This window comes from Mus caroli, chromosome 14 (genome assembly GCF_900094665.2).
Source record: "Mus caroli chromosome 14, CAROLI_EIJ_v1.1, whole genome shotgun sequence".
NCBI lineage: Eukaryota > Metazoa > Chordata > Mammalia > Rodentia > Muridae > Mus > Mus caroli.
This window is the reverse complement of record NC_034583.1, coordinates 29,339,950-29,355,685: the sequence shown is the minus strand read 5'-3', so window position 1 is coordinate 29,355,685 and position 15,736 is coordinate 29,339,950. Positions and strand designations below refer to the sequence as shown.

Here is a 15,736-nt window from a genome sequence, read left to right as displayed (position 1 = left end):
GAAAAAAAAAAAAAAAAAAAAAAAAGCCACATTTGGTAGGAATGTTTTTATGGCAATTAGAAAAAAATGTGTTATTCAATTTTGACACTATGCCCCACCCCCAGCCCCTGCCACAGACTAGGTCTGTCTTACTCTGGCCATTCTGAAACTCACTACTATGTAGACCATTGGCGTTATTTTCTGGCTAAACCCCCAAAACAAGAAACTCAACCAATGATTGTTTAACTATCCATCTTACTTCTAAAAGTTCCTAAAGTTAAGGCTTAGTTTTCAGTACATATAAAAAAAATTGATCATAAGTCATAAAAACATAAACTTTATTAAAATGCTCAAGTTAATTTTGTGTATTGATATGTTCATACATAGTTCATGTAGCATAATAGCTAAAGCAAAGTAGTGAAAATGCTTAGGTGGGTTCTGTCATTCCATAAATACAAAAGGTTTAGTCCTGGCCTCATAATTAGTTCAAAGTAAATTAATACATGCAGAACTCACTAAACCAGTATCAAATCCCTTAACATTTGCATAATGAATTAAAAGGAGAGCGCGTCAAGTACCTCTCACATAGCTCAAGACACCCTGCCTAGCCGCAGCCCCAGCAGTGATAAAAATTAAGCAGTTAACGAAAGTCTGACTAAATTATACCTCTAAGGGTTAATTTCGTGCCAGCCACCGCGACTAGATGATTAACCCAAACTAATTACTTTCGGCGTAAAACGTGTTTTAAGACTGACTCTTAAATAGAACAGAATCCAATTTAAATGTGAAAATTCATTGTTAAACCTAAATCCAATAACAAAAGTAATTCAAGGCTGGCCTTGAGCTCACAGCGATCTACCTGCCTCCCCAAAAGGTGGGACTTAAGGAGTGCGCTGCCAACCAGTCCACCTCCCTTTTTTCCCCCACATCTATTGGCAGCGAGTGCGCACAATGCAGCTGCCCAAAGCTAAAACGCCAGAGTCCACTTCCTTACCTGGACCCAGAAAGGACGCTGACTGTGACGTTTTCGAAACACAAACTTCTATTGGTCCGGTCTCCAAACCAAGCCCCGCCTTCGCCACTGAGCCCGCCCTTCCGCTAGAAGCCTGCTCTTGATTGGCTGCTTGCACTATTTACCTTTTGTCCGGATATTGCGTGACGCAGTGAGTCGCGCAGTTGCGGAGGAGCAGGCAGAGGGAGGTCGCGCGCTCTCAGTTTGGGTGACCCGGAAGGGAGCCCCGTGGTAGAGGTGACCGGAGCTGAGGTACTGCCTCGTGAGGCCTAAGAATTCCAGTCCTTGTGACGGGCGTCGGCACAGAGGGATCTGGGCTGGCTGCTACGGGCGGGGCGGGAAGGCCGGGCTCGTCCTCGCTCTTCATCTCCCTGGGCAGGGGGATGCTGAGTCAGCCGCTCGGGCACCCACGCGGGCGCCCTAGCTGTCGGGGATCGGGTGCGGTGGGGGTGGTGCGTGGACGCGGAGGCAGCGGGCTAGCGGTGAGAGGGGAGGACCAGGCGCATCCGAACACTCAAGCTCAAGGAAGCGTTAGGAAGGGTCGCCCATAGTTCGTAGAGACCCAGCCCAGGAGCGGGTTTCAGAGGTCCAGAATCTGCACTTAAATATATGGCAGATAACCCTCTTGGCTGTTCCACGACATAAGGCCACTCAGACTAGGTAGGCTCTGTTCGGGTCAGTAAGCTGAAGCCATAGGTTGAGATGATGTAATGGCATGAAAGTACCAAAAGGGCTCCGGGTTTTTTCCGCAAGGTCAGATGCCTAGAGCTGTGTGCACTTCGTAGTTCCGGAAGTTCTTAACTTTGGAAAGGTGCTAGCTAAAACTTCGTTACATTCCTGGAGTTTTAGGGTAAATCATGGGCGATTTTAAAGTCCCAATTTAAATATTTTACAAATGGGGAGAAGGCGGAAATACAAATCACTTGCCTAAAATTCATTGACCAGAAATGTGTCTTTAGCATTGCAGAAAGACGTGCACTTAACTATTTATCGGTATAGCCTAACTGGAACTGAAACAATTCAATTTTAGAATGTTGGGCAGGGGTTACCCTATTAAGAATACCGGAAGGAGTTTTAACAGGGAAACCTAAACCTAGCAGGACAATTATGTTTATTTTGATTGAATGTTATGTAGTGGAATAATTTAATTTGAATGTATCTGTCGTATCTTAAAGGGAAGTAATATCTGACCTACTCGGTAGACATTTGCATGCCTGGCTTTTGTTCATGGTTTTTAATCTCGAGTGGTTTATTCATCTTTTCTCTGGATGGTGTTTTCTTGTGCTGAAACTTTACACAGATTGTTTTACTTTTACTCATTGAATGATGGTGTAAATATCAGGCAAAGCTACGTTTGTAAAATCTGTGATTGTGTCAACACAATGGTGGTGCACGCCTTTCATCCCAGCACTTGGGAGTCAGAGGCAGGTGCATTTCTGAGTTCGAGGACAGCCTGGTCTACAAAGTGAGTTCCAGGACAGCCAGGGCTATACAGAGAAATCCTGTCTCGAAAAAACAAAACAAAAAACATTGATTCTGTATTACATATATCTGGTCAAACTTGGATTTATATCATCGGCTGCCCATTCTAAACTAGATTTCTTGAGTCAGAAGGAAATTAATGAGGCCACTGTTCAGATTTTTTTTTCTATTAAAATTTAGTTTCTTCTGATTTTGACTGCTATGTTTCCTTCTTAATTAACTTAATTTTCCCCCCTCTACCTTCCTAACTAGCATTTCAGATCTGCTTAGTAAACCGGTGTATCGCCCACCATGTTGGCTGCAAGGCTTGTGTGTCTCCGGACACTACCTTCCAGGGTTTTCCAGCCCACTTTCATCACCAAGGCCTCTCCACTTGTGAAGAATTCCATCACAAAGAACCAATGGCTCTTAACACCCAGCAGGGTAAAGAATGCTTTTCCAGTATGGGTTTCCACCCCATCCAGGTTTTCTGTTTTAGAATTTGGTGGTAGTGGTGGTTGATTAATGGGCTGTTCTGTGGGTTTCACTGCTTGGGAGTAGCTTGCTCTTTAGTTACTTACTGTAACAGTGATTTTCTAAAGCAACAGTAAAGTTTCCAGTGAGCTTTATCCTTGCCACTTCACATCATTCCAGTCCCTCCTTATCACAAATGCTTTAAGAGGGGTCCTGCATCTTTCCCATATCTAATATATTAGATAACTTTTATGCCCATACTACATTAGTTTAAAAAGATCCTATGTTTTATTGTTGCTCTGAGTGATATGTCTTTTTTGTCTATGTCAGGAATATGCTACCAAGACAAGAATTAGGACTCACCGTGGGAAAACTGGACAAGAACTGAAAGAGGCAGCCTTGGAACCATCAATGGAAAAAATCTTTAAAAGTAGGTGGAAGTTAAGTATTTAATGTGAAGCCTGTGCATGTGTTTAGTCCACAAACAGCTTCCTGAAAATACATTCAAACATGTATATATGTATTTTCTGCAAGAAAAGCCATACTTCTATTTTTGGGGATCCGATAACCCAAAAGAGATTGGTGCTTTGCATTGGGTTTCATGGTTCCTGGTTATATTAACATTTACTGGTTTTAGAAAAACCAAATTTATTATCATCCTATTATCTAAAATGGTAGAACCTGTTTAGGAACTTTATTTCAAGTTATTTAGAATCTTCATTCAAGCACATGTTTGTGAATGTCAATTTCTATTTAGTCATGTGTATGTCTCTGTGACTGTGCCAGGTGTGTGCTGATGCCGACAGAGGCTAGAGAAGGTATCTACTCACCTGGGACTAGGGTTATCGGTGATTGCATGCCACCTGAAGTGAACGCTGGGAACGGAACTGAAAGAGTTGCAAAGGGCTCTTAACTGCAGAGCCATATCTGCAGCCCCTTGGAGGGCATTACCTTAAGGAAGCCATTTTGATTCGTAGTTTGGATTTTAACTTTGAAGACTGAAACTTTGAAGACTGCCAGGTTGCTAGTCTTGCCTAAACTATTAAAACAGAAGCATTGGACTTAATAGTTTTGGAAGTGTCACTGTATTATATATTGAGGAGAGCCTTATTAATAGGTGTGGTCTTCATGAGCACCTGCCTCAGTAGAGTTGATACATTTTCAATTTTTTTTTTTTTTTTTATATTCCGAGACCAGGGTTTCTCTGTGCAGCCCTGGCTGTCCTGGAACTCACTCTGTGGACCAGGCTGGCTTCGAACTTAGAAATCTGCCTGCCTCTGCCTCCCAAGTGCTGGGATTAAAGGCATGCGCCACCACTACCCAGCTCATTTTCAATATTTTAAAGCAAGAATCTCTGCCCCTTTGTTGGTACATAACCAGTAGCATTTTTGTTTGTTGGTTCTCTAGAGTCACATAAAGCTTCACCTGGGTTAATACCTTGGGCACAATATGGAATGATTGATGCCATTTCTCTCTCTCTTTTTTCCTTTTCTTTACTGTTTGTTGAGTATTTATTCATCCGAGATATGATCTTGCTGTGTAAATCCAGTTGCCAGGCTGAAACTCATGATCTTTTGCTGAGTCTCCCAAGTGCTTTAACAATTGTGTGGGCCTCTTTATCAAACTGCCCCTCTGTTCTTTGTAGTGACTGTTGTACATTTATTTCGGAAGTGTTCTTCTGGTCTCCTCAGGTTGACTACTATCTGTATCCCCAAGGTGACGACCATGAAGAAATAGTTATAATTTGTTCCCCTCCTGACTATTTTGAATCATTACCCCAGCACTTTAGTTTACTTGAATTGTGCTGATTCTAGCCTGTGTTTATTGCAGTTGATCAAATGGGAAGGTGGTTTGTTGCTGGAGGAGCAGCAGTTGGTCTTGGAGCGCTGTGCTACTATGGCTTGGGAATGTCTAATGAGATTGGAGCTATCGAAAAGGCTGTGTAAGTAAATGTTCCCAAACAACCAAAACCCTTCCTTTAAATAAACGCTCCTGTTTCCTTCCCATTCAGTCTCTAGTCACTTTTGGAATGCATTGTCTGGTTTTCATTTGTAAATATGCAAGAATGTATAGAGTCTCTTGTTCATTAGTCATAGATTTATTTAAGCCTAAATAAGAATCTTTTACCAAGGTTATATATTCAGACAAGAAGAAAATGTATTGGTTTTTTTATGTCTATTGGTTTTTATGTGTTTTGGGTTTTTTTTAATTTTTATTTTATTAGTACTCTATCTCATATACACCCATGTGCCAGAAGAGGGCATTGATCCCATTACAGATGGTTATTAGCCGCCATGTGGTTGCTGGGAATTGAACTCAGGACCTCTGGAAGAGCAGCCAGGGCTCTTAACTGCAGAGCCATCTCTCTAGCCCCCAGTTTTATGTGTTTTTATATGTAATGTATGGTTTATGACAGCTCTAAGATGTCCATAATTATTTCCATCATAGACGAGCATGATAGTGCATGCCTTTAATCCCAGCACTTGGGCGGTAGAGTCCAGGCAGGACTACATAGAGATGCCCATCATCATCATCATTATCATCACTACCACCACCATTAATTACTATTGCCATCGTAAATAAGGTTGAAACCATTAAAGTGATTTATCCCAGAGCCTTTTGTATCTAATGAATGATTTAATCAGAACTTATACCCATACTTCTGTGAACTAACTTTGTCACATTTCTTGCAGAATTTGGCCTCAGTATGTAAAGGATAGAATTCATTCTACTTACATGTACTTAGCAGGAAGTATTGGTTTAACAGCTTTGTCTGCCTTGGCAGTAGCCAGAACACCTGCTCTCATGAACTTCATGATGACAGGCTCTTGGGTGGTAAGTTAGCTACTTGCTGTCTTTGTGGGGAAGGTGATCCTGGATGTTTGGTTGCTTTTGTTGCTTTTTTGTATGAAGATCAATAGATTTCTTAAGTAGGGTCAGTATATTTCAGCAGCACTATATTAATTTCTTGTAACAGTGCAGAAAGCTTGGGCTTTGGGGACAGGAATTTCGCTCTGATCTGCAAGGTGAATTTGCATTTACTTTACTTTTCAGCAAGTGGGTACAAAATAGAAGTTGTTTTCTATCTGCTGCTAACTAGGAAGAGTGCCTCTAAGTTCAGTTTCCAACTCGTAATCCTATTAAAACACGTACTTAAAAATGGTGCAGTGTTCTTCCATTTAATGGCCTCTCCTTTTCTCACGATATATTTAGCAATATATTTTTCTTCCCTCTATCAAAAACTGAACCTATGTAGCTCAGCGCATTCTAGGGCAGCTCTTTTATCATTATCATTATTATTTTCTTTATTTATATTTCAAATGCTATCCCGAAAGTCCCCTATACCCTCCCCCTCCCCTGCTCTCCTACCCACCCACTCCCACTTCTTGGCCCTGGCGTTCCCCTGTACTGAGGCAGATAAAGTTTGCAAGACCAATGGGCCTCTTTCCAATGATGGCCGACTAGGCCATCTTCTGCTAAATATGCAGCTAGAGACACGAGCTCTGGGGTACTGGTTAGTTCATATTGTTGTTCCACCTATATGGTTGCAGACCCCTTCAGCGTCTTGGGAACTTTCTCTAGCTCCTCCATTGGGGGCCCTGTGTTCCATCCAATAGATGACTGACTGAGCATTCTAGGCCAGCTCTTTACCACTAGCTAGCATTGTATGATTTCAGATACGGGTTGTGCTGCTCTGTGGTGGAGATCCAGAGTGCACTGTGTAGTATGTGCAGTAAGAAATAGACCTTTGGAAATTAAGTAGAAAGTCAGCTTGAAAAACTCTGCCTTGGAGCATCAGGGCAGTTCTGTGGAGGAGACTTGGTTCTTCAGGGTTGATGCTGGCTAACATGTTTGATTGCAAAAGAGGACAGAGTCAGTCCAGGCTGACCAAGCAGCTGAGCAAAGGAGAAGAGCTAGGAAGACCGAATGGGAAAAGTGCTTTATAGTCCATTTGAGGGAAATGCCAAGGCTTGTGAGGTCTAAAGGGTGAGAGGATGTGGTTAGAAAGGGTATCTTTATTTCCTAGCTGAGGCGAAGTACATAAACAGAGAGCACTTGTAGAGAGTGGGGTGGCTGGGGAAAATGTGGTTCTGTTGAGTTAAAAACGAATGTGAGAGAGAAACTCATAAGCAGGTGCACCAGCTGTGCCATGCCTCTGAGTGTCAAAATGACTGATCAGAACAGTCAGTCTAATGTGTGCTACAGTGATTGTGAGACTGAGCAAGGCAAGAGATGGAAATCAAACACTTGTTTCCTGTAGTTGGGAACCCAGAACTATGAGTTTGGAATCATATTTCCTGTGCCTTGAACTCTTAAGACAAGAATCATGGGGTGCTGGCGAGATAGCTCAGGAGATAAGAGCACTGACTGCTCTTCTGAAGGTCCTGAGTTCTATTCCCAACAACCACATGATGGCTCACAACCATTTGTAATGAGATCCGATACACTCTACTGGTGTGTGTCTGAAGACAGCTATAGTGTACTCATAAATAAAAATAAGTAAATAATATTTTTTTAAAAGAGAATTCATTATGGGGCACACTTTTAATTCTAGGAGTTGGGAGACAAAGGCAGATGGATCTCTGAATTCAAGGTCTTTGTGATCTACATACTATGTTCTAGGATATCTAGGAACTTGTCTCAAGAAAACTACTGCCAGCCTTGCTACAAACTGAGTTCTTTGACAGTGAGGGTTGATAGAAGACCTTGTTCTCAAAAACCAACCAACCAAATAAACAAAAAACAAACAAAAATAAATCAAACCAACAAACAAAAAACATCTTGGCAGAGCAGTGAGATAGGTCAGCAGATAAATTTCTGACTGAGCTCCAAATGCAAACCTGAGGTCTTGTGTTCATCCTCAGAATCTACAGCAGGAAAGAGAGAACCAGTTCCATAAAGCTGTGCTCTCACCTCCACATGTAAGCCATTAACACGTATGTACATATCATAAATGCGCAGAGACACATTCATAGCCTTCCTTACTACCTGACCGAATGACTTATCGCAGGAGCTTTTCGGGTAGGCACTTTCCGAAATAGTGACAGATCTGTCCCATCCTAATGGCACTTGAAGATGTTAGGTCTCAATCCTGGAACAAATGGCTGAGGTGCCTATTTAACATATCAAAATGGACCAGACCACCACCAGGTTCTCCCTGCATCTCTCAGTCCCCACCTGGCACTGAGCCCTCCTGGCTGATGTACTCTGTCAGTACTCTTAAGCACTGAGCCATCTCTCTAGCCCCACAGTGAATTCCTAGAAGCACAGTGGATACAGTTAAGGAAGTGTGAGGTTTGGGAGTATTTTTCCAATCCTACCCATTCAGTATCACTAATGTAGGATGTAGAAAGATAAAAAGCAAAATACTAGGATCTTGAAAGAAAAATATACAATTGAGATATACAACTAGGAATTTCTATGAACAAACAGTGTGGGAAGCAGTTTTTAGTCATTGTTTCTCCATTAGAAAACAGTGAGGTAGAATCCTTTATGTTTTTCAGCATCAGTTTGTTTTGGTTTTTGTCTTCCATAAAACCCAGCTGTTTTATTTTCCTGTCAGGTTGGAAATGATGTGTCTGTGGCAGTAGAGGGCGCTCTTGCTAATGTAGTCAATGCTGAAAGGAACTAGAAACAGAAACCAAAGTGTGCTGGATAAACTCCAGGACTCAGTTTAGTATTCTTCAAAGTGATTACCTGTACTTGAATGTGTGGTCCTCTCATTTAAGGATCTGTTTCTCTTATGTGTGTCTTGCAGACAATTGGTGCAACCTTTGCAGCCATGATTGGAGCTGGAATGCTTGTACACTCAATATCATATGAGCAGAGCCCAGGCCCAAAGCATCTGGCGTGGATGCTGCATTCTGGTATGTTCTGTTAAATTCTTATTAAATTGTCTTGTATATTATTCACTTTCCTGTTATTTGTTTGACTTAGTTTCCTTTTCAGTTTTTGAGGTATGCCAGACTGCCCTGCATCTTCCTACCTTCCTGTGTTAGTCTCTTAACACAGCAGACTTTTAAATAGTGGCCTTTTTGAGTAGCTCTTCAGTTTTAAATGACTTACTAAACCTCATTTTTGGAAAACACAATTTCATACAGTCACTGCAGGTACATTATTGCCAGGCCTTCGCTTTAAAAGTATTGGTATTGAAGGTTGGTATGAAGATAGCTCTGAGGTTATGCTGTGAGATAAACTATGTATAAGAAAAGAGTTGAGATGCCAGCAAGGTAGCTCAGCAGATAAAGGCATTTGCTGCGCAAGCCTGGCAACCTGTGTCCAATCCCTGGTGGGGTTCCCACATAAAGATAGAAGAGAAGTAGCCCTACAGCGTTGTCCTCTGACCTCCACAGCATGACATGGATTTCTCCATATACTCTATGCACAAATGCTTTTACAACAGTAACTTAAAACAAGAGCCAGGTCTGGTAGTATAGGCCTCTAGTTATAGCTACTCACAAGGCTGAGTCAGGGAAATTAAAGACAGCCTAGTAACACTGTACCCTCCCTCAAAAGACAGGTGCAGGGTATGTAGCTCAGTGCTATTAGGCTTGCTGCACACACTTATCGCCTGATTCCTGGCATCATGAAGACTAAAGGAGCAACTTTACATTATTCCTCTGTTGAAATAATTTTGTAATGTAGGATTTTCCAGTTGGGGAGATTTTGTTGATGTTTGGTAATTGGAAATAATATGCCACTGTAATATTTTGCTGTTTTGTTTTTTTCAAGACCAGGGTCTCACTATGTAGCTCTGGCTGTCCTGGAGCTCACTGTGTAGAACAGACTGGCCTCCAACTCAAAGAGATCCGCCTGCTTCTGCTTTCCTAGTGCTGTGATTAAAGGCAGGTACCACTAGGCCTGCCTACCCTGTAATTCGTAAGGAAGATTTCTGTAAATCCTGACAACTGAGCTTTCTTCTTAAAGGTTGAAAAGAGCTGTGTTCCTTATTGGGTGAGGCAAATTCAGTGTCTGCCTGTCTACATTTCAGTTCCACCACACACTTCCCTTTCAGTTCTTCCCTTTGAGCAGCAGTAGGTCTGACCTTCAGCTGTCTGCTTTGTGTGAGTTCTGTCTTAAGAATTGTGAAATCCAGTAGTGGTCTAAGATCAAAATAGTGAGTGGCCTTTAGTAACTTTTACAAACTTACTAAAAATGCAGGCTTCTGTTTGAATTGTGACCCAGTATTGATGTGGTAGAGAGTTTGTATAGTCATATATATTGATTGTATAATTTAGATGGTAATATAGAACTACCTAAATGTAAAATTTGTTGTGTTTACATTGCTTAGCATAAGGATCACCTTCACAGTGAGATCTTCTCCTTGATAATCATTTAGTAGATATTCAATAAGACCTTGTTGTCTCCTCAGGTGTGATGGGTGCAGTTGTGGCTCCTCTGACGATCTTAGGGGGGCCTCTTCTCCTGAGAGCCGCGTGGTACACCGCCGGTATTGTGGGAGGCCTGTCTACTGTGGCCATGTGTGCACCTAGTGAGAAGTTTCTGAACATGGGAGCACCCCTGGGAGTGGGCCTGGGTCTTGTCTTTGCGTCTTCTCTGGGTAAGCTGCTGTGCTTTAAAGGGTTCAGGTACTCTGAAGCATTAAGATTTAGTTTCTAAAGCTATTTAAAGATTTGATGGGGGTTTGATTATTTCAATGCATCATAAAATCTTGGCTTATAGTTAACTATCCTTTTTATTAAATTACTCGGAAATGATCAAGCTGACTTGGAAATTGCTCTAATGTTCACAAGTAACCCATTGGAGAAATGACTACACATAAAATGTATAAGTACATACTCAAATGTCAAGAAATACAAAGGTAGCCTTAAATAATGGAAACTATAAATCCAGTTGTAGGAGATTTTTTTTTTTAAGATTTATTTATTTTATGTAGAATAGCACACTGTAGCTGTCTTCAGACACACCAGAAGAAGACATCGGGTCCCATTGCAGATTGTTGTGAGCCACCATATGGTTGCTGGGAATTGAACTCAGGACCTCTGGAAGAGCAGTCAGTGCTCTTAACCGCTGAGCCATCTCTCCAGCCCAGGAGATTCCTTTTTTATAAAATATATATATGTATGTATGTATGTATGTGTGTATATATAGACACACACACACACATATACATGTAATTTTTTTCTTGTTTCAGGGTCTATGTTTCTTCCCCCTACCTCTGTGGCTGGTGCCACTCTGTACTCAGTGGCAATGTATGGTGGATTAGTTCTTTTCAGCATGTTCCTTCTGCATGATACTCAGAAAGTCATCAAACGTGCAGAAATAACACCCATGTATGGAGCTCAAAAGTATGATCCCATCAATTCGTAAGTAGTCCTTATTGTTACTACTGTGTTCCATGGTGTTTTGCTTTGTGTGTATTAGTTTCACAGGGTACCACCATAACACAGTAGCATAAGACAGGTGGCTTAGAATTTATTCTCTTCAGTTTCTGAGGCTAGAGGATTAGGCAGGATGGGGAGCTCTGAAGGCTCTGAGAGAGAATCCGTCCTCTGTCTTTCAGCTGCTTATGACTGCTGGTGATCCTTGGCTAGTAGATAGCCACCTCGACCTCCATCTGCCATTCTTCCTTGCCAGGGGCCAGCCCCAGTATAGGGGTTTCTTCTTTCTTGTCAGTTCTTCTTGAGGCTGCAGAGGGGGAAGAGCGTAGGCGGAGGGTAAGACTTTGTCTTACAAGAAATTTAAGGTTGCTGTATAATAAAAAGCTTACTTATCTAAGTCTAAGTTACTATGCCATTGTAGCTGACCTGCCTTTCTGTGTTCTTCTAAGGCCAGAAACTGCAGTCTCTGGCACTTAGCACCCCATCCTAAAACAGCAGGAGATTAAGTAAAGGATTAATTGCTGGAGCCTTTTCCCTATTGCCCAGATGTCTCTTGCTTGTCAGGCTAGGGGGAAGTTTGGAGCAATAAACTTCTATTGAACCAGGAGAAGAGAGTAACACTCGCAGAAGGAAAAACTTTTACATAAACAAATGTGCATATTGTCACATAAATTCATATTCAGCTTCATTCATGCTCATTTATTAATTTTCATTCAAACCCAGCTGGGCCCAGCTTGCATGCATTCTCACAATTGCACACACACACACACACACACACGTATACATTCTCACAATTACATACTGCCACAGACACATGGAGCAAAAGACCGAGCACTGGTGCAGAAAGAACTCACTCATTCTGGATGAAAAATGCGCTCCAATCTTTATTACATAGAGAAAGAAAAGGCTTCTACCTTTTTAATGCTAAATGAATCAAACCCATGCTTGTAAGAAAAAAGCTTTGTTTCTTTTTAATAAGACTAAACCTGCCTTATGGTTAAGGACAAGCCTGCCTGCTTCTCTCTGCAACATCATCTTTTTTCTCTTTCTGCATTCTGCACATTGCTCTCTTAGTATTTTATGTTACCTATAATTTCTAAGTTACTCTACTCTGCATTCTCCTTCTCATGTAAAAAGTGTTCTGTCTTAAAAACTTCTCCTCAGCTCAGTTGCTCACTCAGCTCAGTTCTTCTCACCTCCGTTCCTCTCACCCCAGTCCCTCAGTTCTGACTCTTCTCTTTGTCCTCAGCTCTTAAACATCATTCAGAATACATGATCACGTGTTAAAATGTTCATCAAAAATTCACACAGAAAATCAAATCATAAATTGAAAGAGAAGTTTACAGCAGAGAATATTTACATGCGTATCCATTGGGAGTGATTACCTAGCTAGTTACCCATCACTTGTCTTAGCTCCACAGGTTCACCGAAGGTTTAAAACCATAACTAAGTTAAGAGAAGTTTGGCATAGATAAACCCAGTCAATATTTTATCTTCTGTCCTAGCACCTATAGTAAACCATTATTTCCCTTTTTATGACCTTTGGTTAATTGTTTTACAACCTCTTCGAATGTGCTCTGAGTAGGAGAAAGTCTGGTTACCATCTAAGAGCAGTTAACTGGTGACACTTGAGAGACTGGCAGAGTTCTCATTGCAGCTTTGATTATCAGAAAAGGACCTAATATAAGTCCCATTATAAAAAAGCTTAATAATCACAGATGTAATTTTAGGAATTCTTATAGGATCATCATTAAGACTTAAGTCATCTATTTGTCTATATAACATCACTACAAGACAGCACATCTCTGTGGATCTGCAGAGACCTCCAAAGGAATGTGCTACTAAGTGACAGTTATATGTGTTTAATAATAACAGGAAAAGCATATTAATAGCAGGAATCTTTCCTGAAATGAGTCTCACACAGCCTCACTTAATGAGAGCTCACCAGTCGCAGATTATATAATAATCCAAGGCAGGCCACTTCAGGATGATCACCTGCTAGTTATTAGCTTGTCCCATTATGGCTCCTGACACTCCCTGTGTTGTATATCTGTCTTTTAATAAGGCCACCAGACGTATCCTATTCTAGTATAATGTCATTCCAAATTACATTGTAATTATATCTTTGAATACCATACTTCCAAATAAGCAAATAGGACTAGTACTGGGTATTCGTCCAGCAGGTCAAATCTTGCTACTTCTGTTGGAGTGTATAGTAGAAAACTGATTACAACGCAGCTGAGTAGAGCATTTAGGGATCAGTTACGTGTCCTACCTGTTGGAATGCACATAATTAACTGGAATGTGTAAGGAAGGAAAACAGCCCTGAAGACACTTCTCCTTGTGCTTGTTTTAGACGGACTCAACTCATGTTGACATTCAATAATATAAAATAGTGTTCTTTCTTTTTTCTTGGATTCTGCCTAGAGTTTCAGAGTGTCTCTCACATTTTTAGTAACGTTGTCCTTTACCTAAAAATAATGTAATAGCTTTTTTAAATGTTAATATAACACTTGTAGTTTTGTAGCAGCTTTCTTAAAGGGGGTAAAGTGGGTATATTTATCCTGTTTGAAAATGCCAGACTGTGTTTGCAAGTTTTTTAAAGGTGTGTTTCTTTGAACTTTTTTGGTTATTCCATTGTCTGACACCCAGGTTTGATAGTCACAGCAGGATGTCAGAGAACAGATAGTCCTTTAAAAATTGTGTCCATATCTAAAAGGTGATTGGTTCTACAAGAAGGAAATCTGAATGTTATCTAGTTTAGGACTTTAACTAACCTTAAACATTGTATTTTTAATTTCCATTAATAACTAACAATAGGAATAACGATTGTTATTGTACTAAGAACTATATTGTCATTATTCTTAGAATCATATCTATCTGTAATATTTTTTCTAGGATGTTGACAATCTACATGGATACATTAAATATATTTATGCGAGTTGCAACTATGCTAGCAACTGGAAGCAACAGAAAGAAATGAAGTAACCGCTTGTGGTGTCTCCGCTCACGGACGTCTTGCTTGTTTAATAGGAGCAGATAGTCATTACAGTTTGCATCATCAGAACTCCTTGAGGTTTAGAAGATAGCCTGTCACCATGTTTAAAATGTGCAGTAATGCGACCCTTCAGGCATGCTTTTTCTTTTAGAAAATAAATGCAATAGATGTCTTCCAAATAAGCACATATATTTTCATCCGTTATGCATTCATACTTTAAAACTGCTTTGATGAATGTGTGAACAAATATGTTTTAGAAGATTTCAAGTATTGTTTTATGTATCGGATAAGTAAAATTTAGCAAATTTGTGTGTCTTCATATTGTGGAGTCCTGCAGAATATTTCAATGACATCATGAGTGACAAGTTTTTGTATAGAGGTCAGAGAGATAAAAGTCACCTGCAGTCATTTTGTATTCCTAGGACAACATTGATTGTGGTGAGCCAGTGAAAGACATCAGAGATGTGGAACAAGGGACCACCATATGTGGGGTTAACGAAGACACGGATGTTTCTTCTGTGCTCTTAATGTCCTTGAGGTTGACTGCTCATTATCAGGACAGTCCAGAGTGTCTGTGTTTTACTATGAAGTCTTTAGAACAAGGAGGTTGGTGGTGGCGCACACCTTTAGTTCCATCATTTGGGAGGCAGAGGCAAGCAGATCTCTAAATTCAAGGCCAGCCAGGTCTACAAAGTGAGTTCCAAGCCAGACAAGGACCTGTCTCTGAAACAAACAAACAACAACAACAAAAACCTACCCGCTATGCTCAGTATGATGTACTCCAAAGCTCAAGATTCATTTGCTTTCAGATGTATAGTATATATGCAGTTGGACAGGATTTAGTTTTTGGTTTTTGGTTTTGTTTTATTTTGATAATTTTTTCTCAGTGTCTAATTGAAAGTATGCTTGCTTTCTCATCACAGCTTTGACAGCTGTCAGAAAAGCCTCTTTGTGGCTTATGCTAAGATTAGGATTGGTTTTTCTTCTAAAACTGTTGGCTTCCTACGTTCCCTCTCAGGTTAAGCATGAACAAAGCAAACTTGGTTGACCTTGGGAAATATTTGAATGAAAATTGTAATGGGGAGGTGCTCAGCTTCCTTGTGACATAAGATTTTGATACAGATCACTTGTTTGTGGTGAGGGGTTCTTCATTGAAGTCTGAATATGTATTTACAGAGTAACTATTTTTGAGAAGTATTTATTACAGTAATCCATAAGTAATTCTTTTAACCACTTTAAAGTACACTGAATGCTAATTTCGGAAATAAAAGCTCCAGCTAAGTGGCTATTGCTGTACTTTTTCCTACCTGATACGTCCAGTCCATCCCAGCAGAGTCTCGAATAAGAAAGCAGCTTGAGCTTTTCCTGTGCCTGCATTACTGCAGTCTGCTAAGACAGGAGACCAGTGACTAGATGGCCTGCCTCCATTTGGATCTTGACTGATTCTTATATGAGCCTAGACAAATGACC

At 40.7% G+C, this 15,736-nt stretch overlaps 1 protein-coding gene across 2 annotated transcripts; it reads left to right on the top strand.

The window, feature by feature from the left end:
- Positions 1–1,134: 1,134 nt before the first annotated feature.
- Positions 1,135–14,585, top strand: Ghitm (growth hormone inducible transmembrane protein). 2 transcript variants are annotated; one of them, XM_021182179.2, is made up of 9 exons: positions 1,135–1,243; positions 2,726–2,896; positions 3,257–3,356; positions 4,757–4,868; positions 5,620–5,761; positions 8,685–8,793; positions 10,299–10,487; positions 11,082–11,253; positions 14,167–14,585. In XM_021182179.2, the coding sequence occupies exons 2-9, from the start codon at positions 2,765–2,767 to the stop codon at positions 14,249–14,251; spliced, it is 1,041 nt and encodes a 346-aa protein (XP_021037838.1). In that variant the 5' UTR covers positions 1,135–1,243; positions 2,726–2,764; the 3' UTR covers positions 14,252–14,585. The 2 variants fall into 2 exon arrangements, with proteins under 2 accessions (XP_021037838.1, XP_021037839.1); XM_021182180.2 differs by lacking the exon at positions 1,135–1,243 and adding an exon at positions 1,544–1,651.
- Positions 14,586–15,736: the final 1,151 nt, after the last annotated feature.